We start from the raw sequence: 26,151 nt of genomic DNA on the forward strand, positions 1-26,151 counted from the left end.
CAAAGAACATGAAATGAGAGTTTACTTCACTGAGATGCCCCACTCAGAAATGAGTCAGTCAGCTGTGCGGTCTTCTCAAGGGCACTGATAGAACTTTACAGAGCTTACTGGAACATCCTACCAGGAAGTGTTTAGAGAGCAGCTGGACACAGGGCATATAGGGTTGATTCTTTTTGAATCCCAGCTGTCAATGAAGAAAGTGTACAAAATCAGAATGGAACTAGTGCAAAGAGAATCTTCTAACACTTCATTCAGAAATAGATGATTTTTTTTAAAAAGCATAGTTTTGGGGTCCTATTTTGTTTTATTTTGAAACTGTAACTAGAATGATCAGGGACTCAGAAAGTGAGATAGAAGAACAAATATCCCAGAAGGACCTTTCAAGCACTGACAAATATTGTTATCTTGAAAGCTTGTGGAGGCAGTGGTAAGAGAAAGGAGGTGGGAAAGTGAAGAGTAAATTTAAGGGGAAAAAGGAATTCATTTCAGCCTGAAGCTAGAGTCTTCATTTCATTGGAAACAGATAGATTAGATTGTTAGGAATCTTTCTTAGATATTCCTATGGATGAACAGACCATGGACATGTAAGTGTGGTGTTGTGGCAAGACCACAGAACTTGTATTTCAAAGACATGAGTTCACATCCCAGTTCTACCACTTAGTTCCTGCCTTTGGGTCTCCTGTTCCTCATTACTAAACGGAGAGAGTTTTATGATGAGCTCTAAGACTTTTTTCCCCAAGTTTCTGTGATTTTGAATTATTAGATTATAACCTCCTTGAGGGCAGGGACCATCTTTTGCCTTTTTTTTTACACCCACCACTTTGCGTAGTACCTACCATATAGAAGGTGCTTAATAAATGTTTATTGATCAATTAATAAATATGCATGTTTTTAATTCATGGAACAGTAAGGCCCTTTTCCTATTGGGACTAGGTTTCCTAAGATATATTCTAATGGATCTGTAGTATCCTTCAAGGGGTATTCTGTTTGTTTTTGCAGACTGCCCCCTGTCTTTATCTGCCCATGCTATACTACTCTTATCTGTGCTCTAACATAAGTTTACCACAAGAGTTCCATCCAACATCCTTAAGACCTTCTTCTTCATATCACAAAAACACCAATAAAACACAAGATTTATCTTGGGAAACCAGGTGCCACTGTCCCACATTCAGGTTGACAAGGTACATCAAGCCAAGGGGACACCTCAATTCTGAAATGAAAACGTTGAGCTTGTCCCCCAAAATGTTTTCCAGCTCTAAACCCTGTGATCCTATGACATTTCAAGAGAAAACCCCTAGTATGATTGACAAACAACACAGAGCTATCATCCTTTGATAAATTCTGTGGTATTTCAATTTTGTCCTGGCTCTGGGAAATAGGAATATGATCATCCATAAAAAGTGTTCTTTTACAGTAATGTTCCAAGGGAGCTACCACACTGAATATGGTTCACTGTTCAAAAGACTGAGAGACTTCAGGATGGTTTTCTGTATGCACTTAATAACACACTAATGTGTTCTCTTTTTCTTTCTCTTCAAAAACACCAATAGTGAACTACATTCAAATGCTGAGTGACTACTGAACTGAATTAATTGTGGGTTACAAGAAGGCAATAGTGAGCCCATTAAATTGAAGATGGTCTTCCCATGATGTCAGCTCCCAGGGAGCATTTTAAGTGAAAACTTCTTACTCTGGATAACCATTTCCCTGTTTCCAAGAGCCATCCCCAAAGTAAAGCCAAAGAATTTTTTTTTTCTTTTTGACCACAAGAAACCTTATGGCTATAAACTATAGTCCCTGCCAGAAGCTAGTTCAGGTAATGAAAGCCTCAGACATGTTTTATTTTAAACTGTAATAGCCTTTTCACACTCTGGGCCCTTTACATTGGGATGAAAGAGACTTTAAAGGTAGATATCCATGTACAGGATGAGGTCATTGAGATTTCTAAGGGTTAAAAACAAATCTGAGATCTTGACATGAAACTGAAACTCCTGAGGCCCTGGTCTTTCATTAATTCCTAGCCGGGAGGTTTTCTTTGCCTGTCTTTCTACCTCTGCTTGTGAAGATTTGAGTCTTTGCCAGATTTAGAGTATGCATTAAAATAAGCTACATCTACCTGCTCATTCATCCATGCAAGACAAAATCTACCTTCAGTTTCAGCTGGGAAGGGAGGAGATGGTGAAGAAACCCAAAGGAAACAGAAGTATAAAGGAGATTGGAGGGGAATATAATTTCAATCATATTTGTAGATATCAAATTTCAAAAGTTGGTAAAGGTAAATGCAATTAGGAACAGATCCCTGCAGGCTACATGTTGACTTGGGAAAAACAAATTAATATATCTGTATATTATTTTATTTATTTGGTTAGACATTTCCCACTTTCATTTTAATCTGGTTCAGGAAGCATTCAGGATTTTTATAGGCAGCATGGCCTGAGGGCCTGAGTTTGACACTTAGGGTTTAGAGCATTTCCCTTCTCTTGTTTTTTTAAGTTCTTTTGACTCAGTGACTCAAATTCTTTCTTCCAAATTTGATGGACTTTTATTGAAAGAAGCTGATGTTTTTCTTATAGCTCAGCCTAATTTGATATAGGGAGGGAGGGACAACATGGCATACTGAAAAGAGGACAGGATTGGAAATGAGATTATTAGATTAGATTCTTTGATTAGAATTAGATTCTGTCACTAACTAGCTGTATGATTTTCTTCATCTCTAAGAACCTTATGATTTTTATCTTTTAAATAAGCTCACTTGGTCCAGATGGTCACTAGCGTTCCCTTTGATTCTAGCATTCTATTCGTGCAGTATCTTCATTTTGGCTGGATGAAATCTATAAGGTACTTTTACCCTTTAAAGCAGAATGAAGTGTGAGAGGAGCTACAAGGAAGTACTGTGTATCTGATTTCAATTAGGAAAACATGATTTATTATCACACACAGGATTAATATAGACAAGAGCAAGGAGGTTGAGGGGTGAATTCAGGTCCTGGTATGCAAATCATCTTGATGTAAAATACCTGTCCTGACTAGCTTCATGCCCTGCCTCTGTGTGTGTGTGTGTGTATGTGTGTGTGTGTGTGTGTGTTGATCCAGACACATTTGTGTATATATATATATGTATGTATGTATGTATGCAAATTGGTATACACAAGTGCTTGACAAAATCTGATCCAAAGAAATCAGGCTAATCTGCCAGCTGGCTGAATTGAGCTCATTCTTTCCTACAGAGTTATCATTTGGCATCAGTATAATAATAATAATACCACCACTTTGAAGTAGTATGGTGCTTTGTGGTTTGCAGAGTGCATTCACAAACATTCTGTCATTTACCCCTCATAACCTTTTACTCCTTGGGTTGCCTTGAGCCAGGGAACTCATCCCCAAGTATCTAGTCTATCTCTTTAACAACTGTTCTTGTGATTTTATTGGCAGCAAGCTATGAAATGCAAAAACCACAGAAAAATTGAAGTGTTTGAGGGGGTGTCACAAAAATGGGACATGCATCAATGTGTGGTACATGTGAGCAGAGTGCAACACATTACCAAAATTAAAAAAAAAAAGAAATTCTGCTAGAGAAATGGTCTAAAGGACCATTGAACAAAATGTCTGTTGGAAAACAAAAATGAACTGGTCATGTACTGACAGCAACAGACTACCAGTGAATGGCTTATGTGCTTCATTGATATTTTCACAATGTCAAGGGGATGCATGGAAGTCCCTTAGTATGTTGGGTGGACCCCCTGTGGTGAACTTAAGGCAGGATACATATAAGAGGTATGATGCAGGTATGAATGATTTGCAATCTGTATCATTAGAAGGAATACCAACATTAATAAGTTTGTAGGTCCATTGCAGTGTTGGAATGAATGAAAAAGGGCAGGGTAGGTATTAGTTGCATAATATAAAATAATAAAATGGTGGTTCAGAGAACTGAAGTCACTGGTCACTGAGCTAATAATTGGCAGGATCGGATCTTTAAACTATGCTCATTGTCTCCAAAGCCACAATGGTTTTATAGGGCCATTGCAAGAAATGACTCACTGTTATGGTCCTTTGTAGCTACCGCTCCCAAGATTTTATGGAAATTTAGAATGGCCACAGTTGAGGAGCTGAATTTCTATGACTAGAAATGCATGATGACCATGAGAGTCCCCTCCCCCAAATCTCTATTTCCCATATACCAAAACAAGAAAGACAAAGTTTTGAAATTTCATTGGATAGTTTTATTTGGTTTTATTAATAGCTCTGCCTGGAGATTGCAGAATGTGACACCTCTTATCACACTCAACACTGCAAATGTATCCAGGTAATTCACTGAGCTGCACCAGTATTGGACCTTTGAGCCCTGTAAAAAGTCATGTCTCATGCTTGTTTCTAATGCCACTGTAGTTCAGGGTACTTATGCCATCTCCCTCTTCTCTGCCCATAGATGAACTCCATTGTCAGTACTGGCTACTTCTATGCATTGGCATTCTATCTTTTTTTCATCCTGTTATCCCTTTCCATATCATCTCTAAGCAGATATGCCAAATGGGTTGACCTTTATTAAATAAAGGTCTGGGTTTTTTGCCTATTAATCAGGGGGTAAGAGGGTGAACGGGGAGAGCCTGAAGACAAAAGTTCAGGGAAGGAGGGAAGAATGGAGAGGGTTTAATTTTGGTTATATCAGCCAAACTTCTTTTCTCCTCTGTGATTTTCCAGCCACAAGATAAATAGCCTTGTATCTTACAAGCTAAATACAATTACCACTATCAAACCTAGAGCCTTTCTCTCCCTGTAAATGTCTCTTGGAAGCTGATAAGCTTTTCAAGGGGAACTGTGGGCTTCTGCCTAATCCTGAGATTAAACGCAGCCACCCAGAAGACAGCCAGAGATAATTTTTTTCCTCTCTCCCCAGAAGGGAAGAGGTGGGAGTAGGAATATAGGGAGAACACCCAGATCCTCTCTTGAGATATTAAGCGGACATACACACGACTCAAGGTTATTTGTAAAGGAATTACACGAAACACAATTGAGCTTGTTATAATGATGAGGAATTACATCAGATAAAGTGATGGTTGTTATAGTTACTAAAGATGAGACTTATCAGGGATACCTCTGTGAATGGGTAGGGTTTGTGGGCAGGAGGGTGATTCAGGGAATTAATTTTTTTTTTTCTATTAGCTTTTCTGGTACTATATTCAGTGCTCATTTTAGTCTTCTGACCCTAGCATATCCTTCTAAAAATTGAATAACAGATGATACTGAATTTTATGCATATATCTTAAATCATATAAGACTAGATCTTTGTGGCAAATGATCTGGAGTTCAAGTTCTATTCCTAAGGGGAATGGGTTTGTCATGTAACTATATAGTCTTTTATCCATCCCCTTAGATCCAATTATATTCAGTGTGAAAAAACAAAAAACTGTTAGCTAGGATTGATGCACAGTCAATGGGCCTTTTTTCCCTTTATGCAAAACCTGTTCAGGGATCAAACTGATAACCTTGGCTTCTTCAGATCCTGTTATACATAAACTGAGCTAACTCAAATGCACATGCAAATAGACTTGCCTACATGATATACCTGTTAGATTATTACATTGAGGACTGCACACAGGAACTCTCAAGTAATTGCATTTAAAAAGCTTATCCTATTGTTGATTGGGAGATGTCTAATTAAATTCATAAAGCTTTATGAAATTCAAAGCCCTGTCCTATTCATAGAATACAATGCTTGTTTTATTACCATGGAAAAGTTATATAATCTTACTTTCTGAGTTTCCCTGTAGAATGGGTATATTGATAGTACAAAAATCATCAGGATAAAACATTCAGGGGAAAAATATTGATTTTTTTCTGACTTTAAGCCAAATAATTACCTAGTACCAGTCTAATAATGTGACTATTCTACAAGGAAAACATTCCACATCTTGAAATCCTTCTCAATTTAATCTCTGCCCAGGAAAGATACTAGGAATTTCTAGTTTATATCTTTTAAAATCTGTAAAACATAGATACTTTCAAAGAGAGATACAATGTAAATATCCAATAATGAAAACAACACTAATACATACATACCTATTATATATATGGAGAGAGAGAGAGAGAGAGAGAGAGAGAGAGAGAGAGAGAGGAGAGACATGTACATCTGTGGAGGCTATCCCACACACATATTACATGCCATTTATAATTCTATAAAGCTATGAGGGCAATGAAAGGCACTATATACTCTAAATCACTCAATCAATAGTAATCATATTTTGGCTCTTCACAAAGAGCTAAAGCTGCCCCTCTCCCCTTCTCTGAAATCCCTGTCAATATTCTCAGTACACAAAATTGCAGAAAATGTTGGGTGCAGTGGAAAGAGAGAAAAGTGAGCTAAAGGCAAGGAGTTTAATTAATTCTTAATTCTGAATTTCATGGAAATTGTTACATTTAATTAGACCTCCAATGATATTTACCTATGGTTTTTCCTCATGATATTTAATTTTTTACATGATGTGATTTTACACGGTTCTACAGCAAGCATTCCAATCCTTCTGGTTGGCATGAGTTGAGGGAATATGCAAAATGTCATTGATGGATTTTGTTTTAATTTCATGAATCTTTACATATATAAAAGAGACAACTAACAAAGCAATGGTTGTGATACACAGTTTGCAGATGAAAACGATATAGTATCCATGGGGAATACATTGCCAAGATACACACCACAGGGTCACAATTTGATGAAGACCTTACTCAATGCAAACTGCAATTAAGGTGAGATATTAAAAAAATTAAAAACTATAACCTTCCCCAGAACTCCATTAAGATACAATGTGCTAAAATGATGCTACTGACTCCCATCATTGGTATAGTTTGAGTTTAAGTTCAGCTGTCGTCTCTTATTCTTTGCCCTTGACCATATTCATAAGTTTTCTAAATGAAGAAAAATTGGTTAGGATTTGAGTTGCAGTCTTATGACTATTGAATATCTTTTCTTTGTACAAAGCTAACTAGCTTATATAGGAATTAATCCTTTGTCCTTGGGTGTGTAGGCTGCTGTCATGTCATAGAAGGCTAACTAACTGAAATACACATTGAATTAAATGATATGTACCTTTCGGATGACTACATTCAGGCCCATACACATAGAAGCACTGACATATTTGAATTAAAAAGGCAAATGGCATTAACTTGTTTACAGATGAAAGTTCATTAGAAACTACAGTATTCACAAAAACCTTGCCTTAACTGACCCATTTCAGGGCAGACAGAGAACATTGTAATAGCACTATTAAACATTTATTCTAGAATGTACTACCACGTAATTTGTAATTGCCAGTCTCGACGTTTAATTAAAGTGAGTTTGCTCATATAATGAAATATAATATAATGAATTCTCCCCATTCAATGCTGAATATTTATTCCACTTATTTATAAGAATCCAGTAGCCTATGTCATAAAGATGGGGATGACAATTCTGGTTAGCTATAGCTGAATATCGGACATTTAGGAGAATAATAGCCACAAATCCTACTTTCGTCGTTGTTGAGTCATTTCAGTCATGTCTGACTCTGTGATCCCTTTCGTGGTTTACTTGACAAAGATACTTGAGTAGTTTGTCATTTCCTTCTCTAACTCATTTTACAGATAAAGAACTTTGGCAAACAGGGATAGGTTATTTGCCCAAGGTCACACAGCTAGTTAGTGTCTGAAGCTGGATTTAAACTCAGGAAGATCAGTCTTCCTGATTCCAAACCCAGTGCTCTATCAACTGTGCCACCTAGCTGATGATCAGTTAAATGGCAGATAGCTTAATGAGGAGAACATTGGATTTATAGGTCCTGAGTTCGAATCCTAGCTCAGCTACTTACTAACTGTATAATTCTGGGTAAACAACTTCTCTACATTTTGGCTTCCTCACTGTCTTTTCCAGTGGCTTATGGTGTTAATCAGTCAATGAACAGTCAGGCGGTCAATAAATATTTTTCAAACATCTGTCAGGTGCTGTGTTATGTATGAGGTACACAAATAAAGGCAAAGGACAATATTTGCTCTCAAGGAGTTCACAATGTAAAGGGGCAAACAACGTTCAAACAAATATGTACAAACAAGCTGTATGTAGGAGAAACTGGAAATAATCAACAGGAAAAGTACACTAGAATTAAGCAGGATTGGGAAAGTTTTCCTGCAGAAGATGGAATTTTAGCTAGGGCTTGAAAAAAACCTGGAAGGAGAGATGAGGAAGGAGCGCATTCCAGGCATAGGGGACAGTCTGTGAAAATGTCCAGAAAAATGAAGAGTGATTTTTATAAAAATCTGAAGAATTTTATATGTTTGAAGGTTATGTGCTATAGAGGAATGTATTATAGATTTGGAGGTAGAGGATGTGAATTCAAAACTCTACTCTGCTCAAGTTGTTCCCTCTGTGATCTTTAGGAAGAAATGTCACTTCTTTGTTAATAGTGCTAGGGGTTGGCTCAGATGGTCTTTAATGTTCCTTTTTTCAGCCTTAAATTTTATAAGTTTATGTGTCATAGCATAGGGTATCATAATAACTAGAATTCGTATGGTTTTTTAAAGTTTGCTCAGTGATTCATCTCATTCGATCGTCTCAACAACTTGGGGAGTTTATTAAGTATTATTGCTATTTTACAGATAAAGAAATTGAGTCTGAGAAAGATGTCTTGACTTGCTCAAGATCACTTATGAGTCTGTTAGCCAACATTTGAACTTACGTCTTCCAGCCTCCAACTTCAATACTCTTCCATTGCCAAATAGAATTTAAAAGTAAAAGAAAATTTCATTTTCTTAATTTTCTGTAGTGCTTCTCTTAGAGATGGGATAAGGAATGAGAAGCTAATGTTAAGTAAGTGAATTAACTGAGACAACCTACCCTCAGTATGATGTTTTGGATATTTTGAGGTATAGTAACCTTGTGTTGAGGTTTATTTGGGCATGGAAAATTGAGTGAAACAACTCTGCATAATCCATTCACCTGTGTTTTTAAAAATGCAAATACAGTTTTTCACACACTCTTGCAAATGTCTTGATAAATTTCTGTTAACTTAGAATAGTACTGCATAATGAAAAGGTAAAATGCAAAATAAACTTTGTAGTACAAGTCAAGTACTCTTGCTTCTACTCAGCTAAGACAAGCTCTGTTCATACAAAATGGATTCCTGTTTATCTGGAAAAATGTTTTCCTCTTTTTCTTTCTAGCATTCACAGGTTCTCTAGCTTTCTCCACAGTCTCTGGCCTAACTGCTCCATTGTCATTCTCAGGAGCATCCGATTTCTTCTTTAGTATTTCCTTGTTTTGCCACAAATTTTATTGTTTTTTATATCATTCCTGTCCAGATTTGGTCACTTTTAATTTCTTGCAGTCTAAATCATCCTTAACCTACTGGCCAGAGCTTTTAAGTTATACTTTTGTCCAATCTATCTCATGCCATATATCTGTTCTTTTTGAAAATATATTGGAAGCTGAGACTATACTTGTCTTCTACTCTGTCTTTTATATGCATTTAAAAAATCTAATATGGTATGGAGGAAAGAGTGTTGGAAGGGGAGTCAGAAAACAAGTTTAATCTTCCTAACCGTGTTCCCCAACTGGCTTTGTGAACTCAAGGAAATCACCTGATCTCAGTATCCTCTTTGTAAAATGAGGTGATAAAGTACATGACCTCTAGATCCTTTGACCCATGAACATTTTATTTAAAAAAAACCATAACTCAGACCTTGAAGAGCTAATTTTAATTTTGTTTTTTCATTATAGAATGCTACTTAATTTATCTGATATCCAAAGTATTGTTTTCAGATGGAATAGTCACGATAAATATTTGATCATTCTTGTATATCTGTTTTTTTTTTTCCTTCATTTTACTCCTAATGTCTCCCCATTGCTACACATTGCAGACAAACAGTTGACTGGGGGATCAACAAATTGAACTCAAAATGCTGGTCAGGTCTCATTGCCTGATGGAATCCAAGGGTCAGGTGGGATTCTAGGTTAACGTAGCTGGCATACAACAGCCCTGATACTGATATCACCCTTGTTCCCAGGAAGGCCTTCATTATTACTTATTGTGCTTTCTGAACAGTCATCAAAAGTGAGGTGCTAAGGTAGAATCCTTAGGTTATCTGGGTGAACAGGAGATGCAAACCCATCTTTGAACTCTGATGAAATGAGAATAATCAACAGTTGACAGTAATAACCAATAAAAAAATGGAAGCAACAGAAAATTGCACTCTTCTCTGAAACTCATCTCCTCAATCTCATTATCTTGTAGGCTTACTAATGTTATAAAGGCTATTTGACAAGAAAGCATTGCTTCATCTATAGTTGCTGCATGAACTCAGGTAGTTTGAGTCACTCAAGGGCCTTCTTTTAATCTCTTTTGGATCATTATTGGAAAGATAAAAGCGGATTTCGGAGAGGTGAAATTCAAAGAAACATAGCAATTAGAGATAGTAAGAGTACTAGGTCATCTAGTCCATTTCTCTGACCAGTTCAGAAATATGCCTATGATATAGACTTCAGTGATTTGTCTAGTTCAGTTAAAAATGTCACAAATGATGGTATTTCCTTTTCCTCTTTTGAAAGAGAATAGATCTCTCCAATTTCACCTACTCAGCCCCAATTTTTCTTTGTTCAGTTCAACTCCATCACTCATAGGAATGATAAATGAAATATACTGAGTCATTCCCATCAAATCTATCTCATGGTCCCTTATAAAAATCTAGTGCCAGTATCCTCCAACTAATACCATTCATTAATTGTTCCCACGAATACAGTGACAGGTCTAACAATACTAAAAGGCATAGCTAGTTCCATGGAAACTAGATAATTGAATGGGATAAGGAAGAGCTCTCACAGAGTGGGATAACTGGAATCTGGGTTTAACTGGTATTATTCACTGAACAATGTTTCAGGGAAGTTAAGATCATTATAATAGGTGTGTTTATGACATCTTAACGATGTCATTAGGAAAGGATCCATTGAGGCAATATTAGATTATGCCTATAGTTTCTTCTTAATTATGAGTGCCCACAAGTCATTACATAGAACATTCACAGCAGATAAAGTTTTTTCTCTTGATAAAACTGTGAAATCTTCCCTCATTTATGACTAAAGTCATGAGCAAGGAACAACAATTAATGCTCTATTTACATTCTGTATTGTCAAGGCCTTATGGCTTAACTGAAGATAGTAACACATAAAAGTGTTAATTTAGTTTGAATACTTAATAATAAATTGGAAAAAGTAACAAATTCAAGCAATTGTTCTGACAGTATTTCTGTAAAAAATAAATATCCTTCTTAAGTGTTTGGCCTTCACAATAGAAATTCCATTAAAGTGATGACTCTTGAATAATTATTTTTTGATGTCATAAACACAATCATTAGACATGGCATGCACACAGATATATGGATGTCTATGTACATATATATATATATATATATTTCTCTTTTGAGTGGTCAGTTAAAATATTAAGATTTCAGTGATTTTTCCTCTTTGAAAAAGTTTTAAAATAAACTTTATTGATATCCTTTGTCTTTATATTGTGGTCATTTCTTGCACATCCCCCAGATTTCACCCTTCCTTGTGATGAAGAGTGGTAAAAACATGAAACACTGACAGTGTATACAGTATTCAGTCCTAGAAGTCCCCCACCTCTCTGTTGTAGAAGAGGTGGGTTTCTTTATTTCTTCTCCAGAACTTTACTAGTTTTTCTGTTATACTTGGTTCAACTTCCTTTTCATTTAGATGGTGGCACTCATTTTGTCATTTTCTTCCCTTTTGGTTCTACTTATCTCTCTTTGTATCAGTTCATAGATCTCTTTTCTTTACACTTTAGTTTATTAAAATTTTGAATCCCCCATGTTGCTACTGTCAATTCTGTCTTTCAAGTTTATTTTTTGTTCAGGTATGATATAATTCACTCTATACTAGTAGCTGCCAATCTTTTCCTTTCATCCTAAATGTGACTTTGGGTTCTAAAGTTTCGACGGGAGCAAAAAATAATTGCTGTTTAAAAAAATAGTAACAACTTAATTCTGGTATAGGAAATATAGGAAACATTATTTGGATGGGAGGGCCTTATTCCCATAGTCAGATCATGAGGGGCTCTTTTTTACCTTTAAACACTTGACCTTAATTAAGAGGCAGTTGGGTCTCATTGTCTATCCTAACCCTGACAAAAGCACGAGTAAGGAGATTGAACAATATTTTACCCTCAAGAAACCCATCCTCCCTAGAAGTCTCTGGATAGGGGAGTTTTAAAAGGTGAGCTATCCACTAGTTTCACACTGATGAGACTTTTCATCCCAAACTTTCTGTTTCTACCAATCTATTTGTAAATGGAGAAGGAGTGAGAAGTTCAGTTTAAGTATCCCAATAGTGTCTTTCATCATGTCATCCTAAACTTTTCCAGTATTAGCTGGAAGTATTAGCTGGTTGACAAGGGAAGGGATTGAGACCACTCACCTTCCTGCTACTCCCTGATTGGGTTCTGTTGTCTCCCCTTCAGAAGCTCTGCTCTTGGCCTCTTGCCCACTCTGTGTAGATGGAAATGGAAAACTATTATCTTCCCAACTTTGATCGGTAGTTCTCCCTACCTCTCCAAGGCTAGAAGGCAGTGTTTACTTACATTCCAAGCTCAGTATTGATTGGTTTGGGAATTTTGACCTTCTTTGATTCTAATATGGACTGCTTCAACTTTTTTCAGTCAGCTGGTTACTTTTCTCCTCCCATAAATTGGTGCTGGATTTAATGCAGACATCTGATTGGCTTCATCTCCTTCAACTCAGAAATCCTGAGCTCAACCAATTGATTAGCCTCATTCTCACCGGTTGCTGCAATCACAGTCATGGGTCACCATTCCTGGATCTCAGATGTACTTCTGTGTTGTTTCATAAAGCTCTAGACTGTTTTTTGTTTGTTTGTTTGACTGAATCAGTAGAGTCCTGACTCTAACCCTTTCTTCTCCCCAGTGCAAAGATCCTGTGGCTCACACAGGATACCTGCTTCCCCAATTCATTTAGTTCTACCCCAGACAAAGTTATTATTCTCTTTGAACCAGGACAGCACCACATGGGCTCATCAGATAGCACGTGGCCGCTTCCATTTATCACAGGCAGAACAAGAACCCATCTATGACATGAGGTCTTTGATCTCTTCCACCACAGTGTACCTGTTCTACCTCCAGTTTGCCATGCATCGATGTCCACAGCTCCTTATAAGAGTCTCAGGAAGGTTGTAGTTCCCAACTAAACTTATCCAAAGGATCTGTGAGGATAATTCCTTAGATTCATCAGAATCATAATTTGGAACTCATTCAAAGGTTGGGATCCAAGATCCTTCCTATACTGAGGATTTTTTATCTCTTTACTGTGGAATGTGACATTTTATAGTATATTTTTTTCATTCACTTTGCCTGCCAAATGACAGGGAAATATTTTACCCTCTCTTAAATTTATGTTGCCCTCTCTTACATAGCTGATCATTTTCCCTTAAACTGAAATACTTGCATCTTTCAAAAATGATTTTTGGAGATTCTTCTTATCTATGTTTAAATCTTCTCTGGATGACTTTTATGATTTCTTTGTCTTTGTTACTTGTTTCTGCAATATCTCTCAATGAAATGTATAAATTTTATTACATAAGTATATGTCTCCATCTTTTAAGATTAAGACAGTAGGACATTTGTTTGCTTTTTTGTTTTTTTTAATAAATAATTCCATAAGCTTTTAGCCTTCTCTAGGTGTTCTTTCCTCAACTCAAGTGCATCATTATTTATTGTTGTTCTTTGCTGCCAGATTTGGTGTTACGTGATAGTTCTCACAAACAGATCAATTTGAATTAATTTGCAAGTAATATTAACAAAGAACTTCATGAATCTATGATATAAAGCAGCTATTGGATTCCCTAATGTTCATTGGGAAAATTTTGATTATGCTACCATATTACAGTAGTATATACATAAACTATATACAGAATCTTGCACTAAATGGCACTTTGCTGCTATTTAACACTTCCAGCTGGTTGAATTTCTGAAATTCTTTTAAAATGTCATGTTTTCTTAAATCATTGGAGGTATAGATAGTTCTACCAATTGATCCCAATTCTATGAATATATGTTTCACATCTTTAAAACTATTCCACAAGAAAATTTGGAAGAATTTCTTTAAAAGGGAAAAATAGTTTCTAAGCTATTTCTATTTGAAATATCAGTTTCAAGTTGAAGCAAGGTGCCAATGGCTCCAAAGAATTACACATTGAGAAACTATATTTGTCAAAGAAGCAGATAATTTAAAAGGTTTCTAATCTGCAGGTGACACAAAATTAAGACTCACCACTACCATCTTATGCATTAGAACTGAGATTCAAAATTCTTTTGGAATGGTGGACTGAATACAAAATGTTGACATTTAATAGGGATACGTGTAAAGTATAGCTCTACTTCAAAAGTCATTTTATAAGAATGTTTTGGGTTATGTCTATCTTGATACATAAAAATGATATACAGGTTTCTGTTCACCATATACATGTACTCTGCAACTGTATCTCCATCTATTTTTAAATCTCTGTACATATACTGTGCCACATAGGGGCAGAAGCAGCCCTGATACTGGCATTCCCCTTGTTCAAGAAAGGCAAGAGAGAATCATAAAGCATTTAAACCATCCATCTTCAAAAACACTGATCTTCCAGCTGAGCACTGGATAGAGTGGATTGTACAGCCACAAAGGCCAGGGTCTATCAGTTAGATACTGTAAGTGAAAGGCACTTTGAGGACAGTAATACACTATACAAATGTATCACTTTTACATTTGAGATATTTAGCTATCTAAATGTGAATTCAGTTTTATGTTACATTAATTGAATTATACTGTGCAGAAAAATGGAGGCAATTTTTCTAGTCACAGTTGACATCATTTAGACTATACTAAGAATTTTGTGTTCAATTATTGTAATGAGTTTGGATGAGATGACCTCCCCAACTCTAATATTGTATGGTTTTCTTACATTTAAATATATGAATTGTTATGACAATAGGCATTTTGGGTGGAATAGGGAATACTGAGTATGACTATATACATCTTTATTTTCCAAATAAATCTTTTCCACAAAACTCTTGACTTCTTTGTTGTGTCATTGTGCTTTCATACGCACATGTATGCATGCACACACACATACATACAAAATGGAATATTATTTTTCTTTTCCTCAAACAGGTTCATCTTTACTTAATCTGATCTTCGAAACTGAATTGGTTCCAGTTTGATGTTAATCGACTTGAAAATGAAAGGCAAACATTGAAGGAATAAAGGGGAAATAGAAAAGCAGAGAGAAATTAAGGAATATATGCAGAACCAAAGAGAGAGGAGGAAGGGAAGGAGAGAGAGAGAGAGAGAGAGAGAGAGAGAGAAAGAGAGAGAGAGAGAGAGAGAGAGAGAGAGAGAGAGAATAGCAGTTTGACTTTGTAATATAGGAAACAAATGAAAAAAAACTTCCTAGGAAGAATATTGAAGGGATCAAATCTTAGGTAGCTGAGGACCAAACGTAAGGTTTGAAATCGAAAAGAATTTTTTTGATCAAACACTAGTGAACCATTATATGGGGGAGAGGGGGATATCTTGTGCTTTTATTTTTCCTTTTAAAATTAGTTTAATCTCAAACAGTTTTGGGGCATTTAAGTTCACATTTCAGTGTAATTTGAGGGCAAGGAAAAAATATGCTCAAGAAAAAAATCAGTGCTATAATGTACTATATATCAGTTTATCTTTTTATATGTAGTATTTTCAAAACTAAATTGCATAATCAAGAGTCAGTGTTAGGCTTGTCACCTTGAAAAAGATTCCTTTAATGTTTGTCTTAATATATTTTGGAAATTGTAACAGTAGAGAGAAGTTCAGAGGGAAGCAGTCATCTTGACCTAGCTTATGACTAGGCATTTTAGGTTACCAGAGTTAGCAGGGTGTCATTGAAGAGAAGTTCTAGTAGAAATAAGTTTCAGATTTAGGTTTTGAGGGAAGGAGGAGAAGGGCTGTGTTGGTCACAAGAAGAGGACAAAAAAAGCTAGCTGCTGTGATGTGGTAATTTTTTTAAAAATTTGGACCATAATCATTTAATACAATAACTCTCTAGAGAGATAATACTTCAATACAGTCTTGTCTTGAACTTGCCAAATAGCTTGTCATCTATATGTCATTCATTGAATCTGAATTTTTAGACAAATGCTTGAGCTTTTGAGTGTCAAGTCAGGTGCTGTATTATACTTGTGGTTTCATTTTGCATTCTGTGCTGGGAGTTAGGTCTCTTGAATTCCATCCCAAGATAAATCACTAACTCATTCTATGACACTAGAGAGGGGGTGGGGAACCTGTGACCTCTAGTCCACATGTGACCTTCTAGGTCCTTGGATGTGTCCCTTTGAGTTCAAGTTTTACAGAACAAATCCTTTTATTAAAGAGATTTATTCTGTGAAGCTTGGATTCATTCAAAGGACTAAACTGGAGGACCTAGAGGACCACATGTGGCTTCAAAGTCACAAGTTCCCCATCTCTGCCTTAGAGTAATCATTTAAGGTTTTTATGCTTCAGTTATCTCTAGAAAAATATGGATAATAAAATGCAGATCATTTTCAGGTATGTATAAAGGACCTTGCTAATGGGGCCAAGATTATGTTTTTTGGTTTTGATGTAGTCCAAATAGTTTCCTTCTCTCCCATGGCCATAAAGTTCATCCAGCATTAGCCAAATGACTTGTAGATCAATGACATTAGGAAGCAGGAAGATTTGACTAAGGAGCATCAGTAAAAGAATGTCAACCTATCACCATAAATGGAGTACTTTTTCTACTCATGATGTGTCAGTACTAACATCTTAGCAATGAATATATGAGATGTTACATTTATCCATTAAATAATAATGGCAAAACAAGCACAAGTTGTATTCATATTGTATTTCCAGAGTGTACTTTTGAATAATTCACTCTAGTGATAAAGCAGGCTTCCTATGTAAGCAAGTTAACTATTTTGGAATATAGTATACCTAGAACTATAATTAGGAATTCTTTTACCAAGGGCAAGAACATTTGGAGAGAAAGTGGCAACGAAAAGATCAGTGCAACCATGAATGCCGTCTTCTAGAAAAGGGAATAGTTTGTATCCCATATTATTTGCCCCTCATGTCTTAGAGGGGAGGGAGAGCTTGTGAACAGGGAAATGGAACCTTTAAGGGAGGTGAGAAAATGAAGTTATGTGGACAAGGTAGGAAGAGGACCACAGATCATCGAATGATTCTCTATGAACCACTATGGAGAAGAGCCTGGGGCCAAGACATGGCTCTTGGGATACCACTTAGTAGAATGAAAAGTATCATTAATTTAATTATTGTGCCTTTAATTCACATTCTGTAGATAGTCATTTTTTTCTTTCAAGAAATTTGTTTCTTCACCATGAATCACCATAAGCTTGATTTCTACCATATTAAATTTTATATTTTCCTTCTTACTTTAGATATATATTGTGAGACTGAGATTGCACTTCTATATAACTTTGAACCCCCTTTTGTATATTTCACTTTTTTCCAATTACATTCAGAAGCAATTTTTTTCTTTTTAAAATTTTGAGTTCCAAATGTTTTCCCTGCTTCCCTTCTCTCCCCTCTCATTGATAAGGCAAGTAATTTGATACCGGTTATATACATGTACAGTCATGCAAAATATTTTTCCATATTAGTCTTGTAATAGAAAACACAGGCCAAAAAATAAGAAAAATATAGTATTTCTATTAAGTATGTTTCAATCTATATTTAGACACTCATTAGTTCTTTCTCTGGAGTAAGCATTTGAGTTTTTAGATAGCATTTTTCATTGTAAATCCTTTGGAATTGTCTATATTGTTATATTTCTGGAAATAGCTATGTCATTCACAGTTGATCATTGTACAATATTGCTATGACTATGTACAGTGTTATCCTGGATCTGTCCACTTCACTTTGCATCAGTTCATGTAAGTCTTTCCAGGTTTCTCCAAAACCATCCTACTTGGCATTTCTTATAGTACAATTGTATTTCATTATAATCACATAACACAACTTGTTCAGCCATTCCCCAATTGATGAGCATCACCTCAATTTCCAATTTTTACCACCATAAAAAGAGTTGCTATGAATATATAGGTACTTTTTAAAAAATCTCTTTGGGATACAGATCCAGTAGGATCTGAATATGCACAGTTTTATAACTCTTTGGGCATAGTTCCAAATTGTTCTCCAGAATGGATCAGTTAACACACAGTTCAGCAAGCAGCTGATTTTTAGGGTGTTTTAAAATGCAAAACATTATTTCATTTGTGAGACTATGTGACAAGGTCGACAGAGAGTTGACCCTAGAGTCAGGATGACTTGGGTTAAGTCCCATCTCTGACACACACTCTGTGAACCTGGAAAAGTCACTTACCATCTCAGTGCCCCAGGCAACTCATTAAGATTATAAATTGCAAAGAAGGTTCCAGTTTGCATTGACAGAGTAATTTCCTCACCCAGAACTCCCTAAACCAATGAAATTGTATGTTCAGTCACTATCCCTGTGGAATAGGTAATTCAGAATGATTGCCATACAAAATTATTTCCTTGCTGAAATTTTGCCTTCATTACTGAGTTTCAAAGCATGTTGGTTACACTACAAGAAGGGATAGTATATCATCCCTTTCTGAAATGATGTGTTGGTTCTGAAAGGTATAAATATAGGGAGTCAGCACAAAACGCATCATTGGAATTTTCCTAAGTAACAGTCTTTTATACTTATGAGTTATTCTACATAAATCAAGAAGTTGTAGAGATTAATAGAAACATCCCCACTCAAACCTAAAAAATTGTTTTTCCTTTGCCTGTAGTTCTAGAGTATGGTGTTCATGTACTAACTGTTCCTCATATATGGTGTCTCATTTTAAAGTGTCAATGAAACAATAAAAATACGCTTTTTCTTTATTCTTTTCATCAGACAAAGTAAAAATACCTGTGGCATTAATTCCAAGTAGGTGAATGTGTTATGGCATTCCTATTAGCATTTTCATAAGCTTGACAACATACGAGATTGTATTAATATCCTACCTGCAGGAAAATGCTTTTTTCCAGCCTAGTGCAAATTGCCAGAACCTTTCAGCCACACTCGCTCACCCCAGAAGTAGTATATCATCATTACTAGTGTCTGGACCAAGAAATAACATTTGTTAGTGCTTGAATTGCTCTTTTACCTTCTGGGGTTTGAGAATCCACTTTGCTTTGGAAATGGGTTTACTTGAGTGGAGTTTTAGAAAGAGAGAATAACAAAAAAAGAGGTAAAAGTTTTAGGGAAATGCAGTTGTCAAGCTTTCTAAGGTTAGGGTACAATTGACTCAAGGATACTCTGGTAAGAAAATATATGGAAAAAATAGCAAATAGGTATGAGATTTGAATGTGAATTTTCACCATCCTACTGAGGAGCAGATGATCATGACTTTTTTTTTGGTAGGATTGGTTAAAGAGCATAGAATCCAATAAGAACCTTCTTGAGTCTTAGGGCAATGTTGGATGCCAGGGAAAAGAAACAAAATTTCTAATGAGCATAAGATATGCTTTGACCATCTGGAGGGAATTCATTCTCTTTCACGTGATAGTCACTCTCTTGAAACATTCAACATGACCTAAATCTAGGGGAAATGAAACTGTGGCAATGGGAAAATACCCAAGGACTATCTACTCTTCCCCCTCAATTCCTTTTCCCTTTCCTATTTTTCCCATCTTTCATAACTTTAGTCAAAGTTTGAATGCAGAAAAACATAAGAATGTTTGGTGTAATGAATGAAACCATGTGTATGAGCCAGTTATGACATGATGGTCTCACCTCAATATATTGGTTCTCCAAAATCAAATTTTAATTACCAGAATGTAAAATTTTATGGTACATAAGTCTCCAGGAGCTAAATTATTATATAGCAGAAGCCAGTATTTATAAAGTATTTTTTTTTTAGTTCTGGCTAGAATTTCTGTATTATTGTTTTTAAGGTAACATAAAATGTAGCCACCCATCTTCACTTTTTTCCAAGGTTTAGGTACTTCTGATTGTTTTCCTGTCTTTCTGCCAAAATATGTGGGGACCTGTTTGGTACTGGAAGACTTCGGCCTGTAGTTACCAGACTTTTCAGTGTGTTGTCAGCAAAAGTTGTTAACTTCTTGTGTCCGATCAACAATACACATATTATTCTTCTCAATGACATGGTATTCATGATGTCATTCATGGTATTCAATTATAATCCATTTATTCATGAGGATATTCCTTGTTGAGAATAGTGTCATTTTCTGTGTTAAGAATCCGTCATTTTTGGTTTAAATTTCATGCTGATTGCTTTAGAAAATGTGTAACTAAATGTCATTATGAATTTAACAAAAGTGTATTTGTATTTGATAAGGTTTGCTCAGCTTTGCAAGTATTTCATGTGTGTATATGTATATATGTATGTTAAGAGGAATATTTGCTTTTCAATCAGTCTAGCAAGTGGAGCTCAGGGCAAATGAACTCATTCTCATGCACATGTTTAACCCAGTTCTTCCTAATGATTAAGATAAATTAAAATAAAAACCAACAAGAACATGAAAAGATGCTAAGAATGATGTTAATGGTGCAATGTAAACCAATTTGGATTTTTAAATGACCTTCCATCTTTCCTAATTTTTTTAACAGTATGAAAGATCAAAATTATTAATATCAGAGAATGATATTCTTGGTGGTGGGAATAACCCTTAAACTTTTATTCTAATTTGTTTTTTAAAGTTGAGGTGGGGAAGAATGACTCTTTTTCTGATTCTTAGAAAGGTCCAAGGTTGAATCTTAGCTATGCTGTCCTCCTTACACACCCCTTATAATCAAAGTGGTTAACCTTCTTTTTCACTTGTTCCAGTTCTAGAATTGCCTTACTAGGTCACTTTAATGACCTCAAAAGGGGGGTGGGGTATAGAAAAAAATGGACATTAAAGATGTTTGGGGGGAATAAATCAATGCAATTACTGACTTTGATTCTTATTCCACATAAAGATTGGATCATTTTAAAATTTGGTTGCCATTGATTTCATTAGAATAACCTACCCTACCCAACAAATGACTAGAAATATTCAGGTTTATATTTTCTGATCAATTGCCAGATTAATTTCCTAATGAGAAAAATGAGGTTTATTATGATATATAAATGTGATGGCAAAGAGTTTTAAATATAGGAAGTGAGTTGTCTCCTTTGCCATTCAGAGTGTCCTTTAGTAGGACTTTAGTGGGACAAATTCCACTTGGAATCCTGATATAGTTTCATGGTTCCATATTTTTTGGCTATTTTGTTTGTGCATGGGCATGTGTGCATGTGTGTGTTCATGTGTATATACGTGTGTGTATGTGTGTGTGTGTGTGTGTGTGTAAGTTCAGGGCTCCAGAGAACGTCATGTCCCTTGCACTGTCAGTAGAAAGGAAGATTTGGAGTTAGCTCCTTCTAGAATGCTTTAGCCTATTTGTCTTTCAGACTTTTGACCATTTTGTCTGGCATTCTTTTGGGTTACATGACCTGAAAATACATATAATCTGTCAGAATAGATCCATTGTTATAGGAAAGATCATTATTGTAGGATCCAATATAATAAATATTATCTTAGAAAAGCTAGATTTCCTTGATTCAAATCTCAGTGAATTACCAGTTGCCTTTTATATTTTCTGGGAGAAATTATGCCTTAAAGAAAATTTAAAATAAATTTTTTTGGCAATATGTGCCTTCTAGATCTTTCTCCCCATGGACACAATCATAGTACTTAGAATTATAGTGTGTTATGGACTTGACCAGCCCAAGATATCACTTTTCCTTGACCATTTAAGGAGTACCACTAACGTACTCCTAAGTGCATCTTGTTCTTTATTTTAGCATTAAGAAGATAATTGAATTGCCTAATAAAAAGAAGTGATTCAAAGAAGTGAATGGAGAAGTGGCAATTTTCCCTCAAAAAGAGAAATAAAAAACATTAGTTGAATAAGCCTCAAGTCTTAACGTTGTCATCTCAACATAGAAGAATCTACAAATATTGCTGTGCTTAAAGAAGGAATAGTTTTGAAACTATTCTTGCTTTTATATTTCTCATTGATGTTTTGGGACACCAGTTTTCAGATGGGGCTCTCACTTTTTAGTGCAGACGAGCTGTTGAAGTTTAGGAGAGCTACTGCAAATAATGAATTTGAATAGGTATATGACCAAATGATCTGCGCAAGGCTGATTGACTAGATAGTATATTTCCAAGAATGATGCTACATTTTTGTTTTAGTGATTTGAAGTTCATTTTGTAGGGATGTGCTTCTCTAATTCTATACTTTTGATCTGTTTTAATTAGATGAACCCTCCAGGGGTATTAAAAACAGATCCAGGTACAGAGGAAAAAGATGCTCGAAAAACTGTTATGTTCCAACGTCATACTTAATTAGATATTTCATGCTTGGAAAAGGTGTTTTCGATAGACTCTGTGAATGAATGACTTTTCATGAAGGACTTCTCATAGAGAGAAATGACAACCTTTCTTTTGAGGGTGACCATATGGAGTTAACTCTTATTAATGAGCCTGAAATTTGTTTGGCCAGTGCCTGTTTAGTATTTTTCATCATGACCAGTTACCTTAGATCCCCAATCCTTTTTTTTTTTTTTAACATATAGAACTCATTAATGACCCTTTGAATATAGAAATATCAACTTTAGGACATTACATTAGTATGAGGGATAGGACACTTCTTTGGGCACTTGGTTTAAAATTTGTGAAACTATTTCTCTTATTAAAAAGTGCATAACTATCAGATTCAAAATTTTCTTCTCCTAATCGTCAATTTCCAAGACAAATGTCAGATAATGAATTGAGAGCAATGAAGTACATGACTTCATATTTCCTAACTTTTCAGGAGATATACTAGGGGAAAAGATGGCAGAAGTGGCTTAGGGAATAATTGAGACCTGTAAGGAAGGTCTCTGGCTAACTTCTGATTTATCAACTGATTTAACAGTATACCCAAGGGCAAATTTGATGGTTCATAGGTGAGGGAAAGTTTTGAGTCTTAAGTCCATTCACAAGCTAGGAGGGGAAAAATCCTGGTAGAATGAGCACATTTGTAAATGAATGCGTTTGCTGTCCATTTTCTTTCTGAGTTTTATTCCCCAAAGCATAACTGAGGACTGCTTAGTGAAGAACAACCTACTTTCAGGTTTCTCATCCAGGACCTTTTAGAATATCAGTCATAGGACAGAGTGTCTTCAACCCCACCTCTTATTAAAGATAAATTGATATCTATTGTTTAAAACTTCATAAAAAAAACAAAACCAAAAACCTAGGATGTTTTTGAATGATTTATTGACTTTTCAGATTGTTCTTTAAGCTGTTTTTTAAACTTTAAAGGCAACACTGATAATGAACGCTTCCAAATGGTAAAACAGAAAATCCCCTTCAAATATAACCGGCCTGTAGAAGAGTGGCTGCAGGAAAAAGGTAACCATCATTAAAACTTTCATTTTAAAATCATTTGATTCTAAACCCTCATTTTTAAAGCCTGCAAATAAATGTTCCTTAAATGATAATCGCCTGCTGCATAAATGACTGTTTTAATTTTCATTATAATTTGTGTCAGCTTCCACCTGCCATATGTTGATAAATCATGCTATAATACATTGCCATTAAAACACAGTTAAAGGGACTGACGTCTAAGATCACTCTCAGTGTAACAACCACAAACAAGAAATTCCAGGAACCTTTAAAAAAGAAATGTATTATGGCAATTTAACCACTGCATGACATTCTTTTTAATTTGTTTTAAATGATCTCTTATCATAGTGTTCCTAAAGTTTCAAAACTACCTGCTAAACTTCTATCTCATAGGGGCTGTTTTGGCTTTCCTCTCTTTTAAGTGCTATTTAAAATGTTATGACTTGAATTTGTTTATAAAATGGTTGTAATGTAATTAAACTGAATAAAACAAATGTTATAAGGACAACATTTTTTTTTTTTAAACAATAATGAGTGAGAGAACTGGAGTCTGCCTTTGATTGTAAACTTTGAGTAGTAAAAGTTCAAGTTTGTCTATCAGTTATTTGAGTCTTAGTTGCTGACCTTGAAAAAAGAGAAATGACCCTTTTGAATGTGTGGTGTGTAGGAAGCTTTCTGATCTCTTACATACAACCAAAATACAAGTTGTTAAAACAGAGTGGAAAAGGACCAAGGGTGAGAAAAGGCAAACAACATCTTCTGAATTGTTGGGGAGGAGGGGAAGGGGATAACAATTATATTCTAACAGAAGAGGGCAGCAATTGGACCTGATGTTAGTGTATACTGTATTTCATGAAAGACCTGCTAGAAGGTGAGCTATGACCTACCAAAGAAGAAAATTTTCCATTTATAATGTTCAGGATAAACATACATAAATCATACTTTTAGACCACAAGATATCTCTTAAAAATTTTAAGAGATTCATATAACAGACAACAGGTATATAACCAGATTAGCATTTGAGAGCTCTAAGATGAGTGGAAGTTAATAGGATCAACTAATGCGGAAAATCATTACTGAGACTCAAACTTTTGCCCTGTTTTTAACACATGTGGTCTAATTAAAAAACAATAAGGATAACTTTAAAAAGCAAATAATTTTGTTCAGTAAATACAAATTTATAAAGTCCCTTTAACATTAAAGACAGTGGTTGCCTCACCTTTTTTTAAAAGAAAAGAAAATAGATGCATGTCTGAGTCTCATGTGCCTGAGAAAATTTTCTGTTCTTTGCTGTTTTATTTTGATAATCTTTTGTTTCACTCCATTGCCTCTTGAAATCTGAGTTTAATAGCATGCCAGGCATTTTTGTTTACGTAAACCATTATGAAGTCATGACTTGGCCTGTGGTTCTTCTGATGGTAGTATTTTATCAGTAGACCAACAAAGAAAGCTGTTAGAGGGTTAAAATGCAAATAGAATAAGAGGGGTGGTGTCATGACCTGGTGATTGAGTTTGTATGGGTTGAAAAATGCATAGGTAACCTAAGAAATTAATGCAAGCTGAAGTTCTCTTGTATAATGATACTATGCATTATAGAGTGCATTTCTGACTTTCTGAAAAAGTAAGTGTTTAATATTTATCTGTTCTCTTCATTCTGTACCTGTCCCCCTTCCCTCTACCTCCCCACCATTACCCTTTTCCCTTGAGGAACCATTTTAGAAAGGTGCCAAACAATCTTGAAAAGACAGTAAGAAGGAGAAGGCAAAGATAGATTGGTGATTAGATAATAGCCATAGAAATTATTTAGCATAGGGTCTTAAGAGTAAGTACTGTCATGGGGAAGTGGGTGGGGTCAAAGGATTCCACAGCTCATTTTCTGACTGGGGCCTACTATTGACTGGCTTTCTAACCTTAGACAATCTATTTAACCTCTTTATAGCTCAGATTTCCCATCTGAGAGGAGAAGGAATAATACTACTTATTTCCCAAGGGAGTTCTGTGGTTCAATTAATTAGTCTTTGTTCAGCACTTGCTGTAGTCGTGCAAGGACTTAATTTAACGTGTGAACTTGATGGTCAAATGAAGAAGAATAATTTCTAAAGTGACAAAGTTTGGGGGGAGAGGTAGGAGGATTTGCATCTGAAACAAAACCCCCCCCCAAAAGTTCTCCTACAAATCTTGAATTTGTGTTAAAATATACATACTAGGGAGATACTGATAGACTTGAGCAAATGAGATTCTACTTTTTCTTTATTGTTTTAAATTATGAGAGCTAGAAGAGCCTGAGTAAAAATATATATATATACATACACACACATATATGTATACATGTATACATATATGTGTGTGTATGTATGTATATGATTCAATAAAGATATAAAAGAAAGAGGCTAGTGGCTTAGTATGGTCTTCTTAGATTTCTCTTAACGGATTATTTTTTGACCAAACATTCCCATATAGACGTGGGTGACAAAGAACTACAGTTGAGTCTAAGGAATAATATTAAACACATTTAGATTTATAGTTAGCTCCATTTAGACCCTGGGAAATGGAGGATGTGAAGACCTTTGCCTTTGGATATATCCCTTGGCCACAAAAGAATAGTTAAAGATTAGAGTAGGAAGTGGGAAAATTAAGAATAAAATA

The 26,151-nt window shown here is 35.4% G+C and overlaps 1 protein-coding gene across 1 annotated transcript in view; it reads left to right on the forward strand.

The window, feature by feature from the left end:
• Positions 1-26,151, forward strand: part of NRXN3 (neurexin 3) — a 532,333-nt gene that overhangs the window by 315,892 nt on the left and 190,290 nt on the right. The window contains exon 5 of the mRNA XM_072625145.1: positions 23,422-23,511. Within this exon, the coding sequence (XP_072481246.1) occupies positions 23,422-23,511 (90 nt within the window). The remainder of the gene's footprint in view (positions 1-23,421; positions 23,512-26,151) is intronic.

This window comes from Notamacropus eugenii, chromosome 7, assembly GCF_028372415.1.
Source record: "Notamacropus eugenii isolate mMacEug1 chromosome 7, mMacEug1.pri_v2, whole genome shotgun sequence".
Taxonomy (NCBI): domain Eukaryota; kingdom Metazoa; phylum Chordata; class Mammalia; order Diprotodontia; family Macropodidae; genus Notamacropus; species Notamacropus eugenii.